Source organism: Myotis lucifugus, unplaced genomic scaffold (genome assembly GCF_000147115.1).
Source record: "Myotis lucifugus unplaced genomic scaffold, Myoluc2.0 scaffold_161, whole genome shotgun sequence".
Taxonomy (NCBI): Eukaryota; Metazoa; Chordata; class Mammalia; order Chiroptera; family Vespertilionidae; genus Myotis; species Myotis lucifugus.
In genome coordinates, this window is record NW_005871209.1 from 2,720,738 (window position 1) to 2,724,896 (window position 4,159).

The window sequence follows — 4,159 nt, forward strand, 5'->3', positions numbered from 1 at the left end:
ATGCACACACATGCTGGAAAACATACACTAGTATATATAATCTGTAAGATGGAGTGATTTCCTATTTATGCCTACCCTATTTATTTAACAAATATGCCTACCCTATTTATTTAAGAAAGGCTGAGGAACCTAAACTCCTAAATCACACAATACCAGGACAAAACTTTTTTATCCATAGGATAATTCCTTGAAAATAGGTGTTAGATGAAACAACAAAAACTTTTTCCAAGGTTTTAGCCCTTTTTATTGATTTTCTTTTCTGCATAACCCTCTCTCAAAAATTAAATGATATATCTGTTGTTTTTGTAAACATCAGGCTTTCAGCCATGTTCTTACAGTCCTTGGAAACCTTCACTTCTTCAGCTCGTCGTGCACAGCTGGGTTGGTGGCGGCATCAGCTCAGAGCTCTTCTGTATCCCCCTTTAAAACAAGCTCAGCAGGCACTGTGTGCTCCTGCTTCACAGCATGAGCGGCGTAGTTAAGGCTGGTATTTCCACTCCAATGCCAACAGCCTGAGAAGGGGTTGTAGATCATTCCTGCCACAGTTTGAACTGACAGACCATCTGAAAAACATCACAAAGAGTAGATTTAATAAGTATTTACCTTTCAAGAGCCGAATCTCATACAACTCTCCATGCTAAAAAAGGACGTCTAACTCAACGGGCAAAAACACTTTGTCACCATGTGCCGATCACTCTTTACTGCAGCACAGAACATAAACTCCAAAGCTGACTGCCTGGCTTCAGACCCCAGCTCTGGCACTTAATAGATGACCCTGGGTAATTCATTTCACCTTTTGCAATGTCAGTTTTCTCCCATGGACAGAACAGATATCATAGAGTTGTCAGAATTAGATGAGATATGTGTATAAAGTAGCACAGCTCTTGGAATTTGGTAAGTACTCAATAAACATTAGCTGTTTTTAGAAAATACATACAGTGGGGCCTTGACTTACGAGTTTAATTCGTTCCATGACGGAGCTCGTAACTCAAATTACTCGTATGTAAAATCAATTGTGAACGAGTGAGACACGTGATGCTGGGCTGATGTTGTGGCGTTCACTGTGACGTTCGCCGTGCCAACTAGCGGTGGGGTATCTGAAGCTGGCTCGTAACCCGAATTTTAGCTCGCAACTCAAAGCAAAAAATCGGCCGAGAGACGGCTCGTAACTCGAAAAACTCGTTAGTCGGGACACTCGTAAGTCAAGGCCCCCCTGTTCCTTCCAACAAAGTGGCTGTTCCTATAAAAGCATCTTTTAAAAAATTTTTTTCTACTGTTTTCCACCAAGGTTACTTGCAGAAAACTTTTAAAACTTTCCTCATTGCATTGGGCTGATAATTTTTTAAATAAAAACAAATTTTTTGATATATTGTTTTTGAACAAAAAACATGAGATATACATGGGTTTAGGTCAGGGGGGGGGCAACTTTTTGGCTCGAGGGGCCCCAAAGGGTTTTTTTAACTGGGCCGGGGGGGGCAGAACAAAAGCAAGGATGGGGGGGTTTGTGGTGAACTAGTATAAATTCAAAATAAACATCCTTACATAAGAGGGGATGGTCTTTTTTTTTTTTAAGTTTATTCATTTCAAACGGGCCGTATCCGCCCCGCTGGCCGTAGTTTGCCCACGGCTGGTCTAGGTACTTAACAGGAATATCAACTGCCAAATAAATGAACTGATAAATATTATTACTTGACAGGAATCTAACACGTAAGTCCAATGTTCACGATGAGTAAAGCAGAGCTAGGCATTGCAGGGAGTACAAAAAAGAGACATAGTTTGACTTCAAGGACCTTATGGCCAGAAAGGGGCTGAAAAACACCCGAAATAACTATAACATAAGGCATGCTATAAGAAGCATAAAATACATAAAACTTGGCAAGGAAGTTCAAAATATATCTGAGTGCCTAGCCAGTGTGGGTCAGTGGTAGAGCAATGACCTCTGAATCAGGTCACTGGTTCGATTCCTGGTCAGGGCACATGCCCGGGTTGTGGGCTCGATCCCCATGTAGGGGGCATGCAGGAGGCAGCCAATCGATGATTCTCTCTCATCATTGATGTTTTTATCTCTCTCTCCCTCTCCCTTCCTCTCTGAAATCAATAAAAATATTTTTAAAAATTAAAATATATATATATATACATACATATATATATCTGAGTATGGGGGAATCAGGAAAAATAATATGTATAAGCTAATACAAGGAGGGCCTCAACAGGACAAACTGAGGATGTGTAAGTAACAGACATTTATACCTCATCCTTAAATCAGTGAGGACTAAACAGCCAAAAGGTATTCACTGATCACCTATGATTTGCTTGGCCCTGGGTTAGGTGCCACAGGTGAGAGAGAATGGTATCTAATAATCCTAACTTCGAGGAGTTTATGATCTAGTTGAGGAGATGAAACCAACATCCAAAGAACTGTGGCCTATTTAAGTGCTAGGTTGTGTGATTATTAATTACAGGTACATTAAACATTCAGGTAGGCCTTGAAAATTCTTAATTGGAAAAATTCTTAATACTTACTTGATTCCAGAATGCTCTCTAGCTTTTCAGGTGAAACAAACTTCTCCCACGTATGAGTGCCTTTTGGTACAATACCTGCAATTTGCTCTGAAAAAACAATTCCCAAGGCATAGGATAGCTGTGTTTTGTTGATTGTAGTAATAAATAAAGAACCACCAGGCTAAAAAATAGAGAGAAATAAAATTTTAAATGTCAGGAACATCAGTTAGGTAAAGGCTTCCCTTCTCCCACCCTCTTCCTTTCTTCCAAATAGTAATTTTCTGCTGTTGTTGTTAATCCTCACCCGAGATTATTTTTTCCTTTGCTATTCAGAGAGAGTGGAAGGGAGGGAGGGAGAGAGAGAGAAACATCGATGTGAGAGAGACATATCGATTGGTTGCCTCCTCCACATGGGGATCAAACCTGCAACCCAAGTATGTGCCCTTGACTGGTTCAGTAAGCAGGCCAATACTCTAACCCAGCCGTGGGCAAACTACGGCCCACAGGCCAGATCCGGCCCATTTGAAATGAATAAAACTAAAAAAAAAAAAAGACCGTACCCTTTTATGATGTTTACTTTGAATTTATATTAGTTCACACAAACACTCCATCCATGCTTTTGTTCCGGCCCTCCGGTCCAGTTTAAGAACCCATTGTGGCCCTCGAGTCAAAAAGTTTGCCCACCCCTGCTCTAACCACTGAACCAAGCCAGCCAGGGCCCTTCCAAGTAATTTAAGTGCAGTTAAGATACACAAGCATGAATAGAATATAATTTACTAAAATATTATTTTTTTCCCTTGGGAAATTCATTAATAAAGGCAGTCCACTGCCAATATACTCACTGAGTTTATGCAACAGTGTTTATAACTCTTAAAATCATACATTACTATGATTTATGTTTATATTATACTAGAGGCCCAGTGCACAAAAATTTGTGCACTTGTGGGGGTCCCTCAGCCAGGCCTGTGCCTTCTCGCAGTCTGGGACCCCTCGGGGGATGTCCACCTGCTGGCTTAGGTCCGCTCCCCGGGGGATCGGGCCTAAGCTGGCAGTCAGACATCCCTCTGGCAGCCCAGGAGCCCTCGGGGGATGTCCACTTGACAGTGGGGAGCAGGCCTAAGCTGCAGTCGGACATTCTTAGCGCTGCTGAGGAGGCGGGAGAGGCTCCCACCACCACCGCTGTGCTGGCAGCCGTCAGCCTGGCTTGTGGCTGAGCAGAGCTCCCCCTGTGGGAGCACACTGACCACGAGGGGGCAGCTCCTGCATTGAGCATCTGCCCCCTGGTGGTCAGTGTGTGTCATTCATAGTGACCAGTCATTCCCAGTCATTCTGCTGTTAGGGTCAATTTGCATATTACTCTTTCATTATATAGGATACACTAGAGGCCTGGTGCACAAAAATCATGCATGGGGGGGTGGGGTGTCCCTCAGCCCAGCATGCACCCTCTCCAATCTGGGACTGCTGGCTCCCAACCGCTTGCCTGCGTGTCTGCCTGATTGCCCCTAACCGCTTCTGCCTGCCCGCCTAATCGGCCCCTAACCACTCCCATGCCAGCCTGATCAACGCCTAACTGCCTTTCTGCCGGCCCGGTCACCCCTAACTGCCCTCCCCTGCAAGGCCTGGGCCCCCCCAACTGGCCTCCCTGCATGCCTGGTCC

General features: G+C 44.0%; 1 protein-coding gene across 1 annotated transcript in view; it reads right to left on the reverse strand.

Annotated features, from left to right (window-relative positions):
* Window positions 1-220: 220 nt before the first annotated feature.
* COQ3 (coenzyme Q3, methyltransferase) overlaps window positions 221-4,159 on the reverse strand; it is a 28,858-nt gene continuing 24,919 nt past the window's right edge. The window contains exons 6-7 of the mRNA XM_006095838.3: window positions 2,524-2,683; window positions 221-563 (exon numbers count right to left, since the gene is read on the reverse strand). Of these exons, the coding sequence (XP_006095900.1) occupies window positions 400-563; window positions 2,524-2,683 (324 nt within the window). The 3' untranslated portion in view covers window positions 221-399. The remainder of the gene's footprint in view (window positions 564-2,523; window positions 2,684-4,159) is intronic.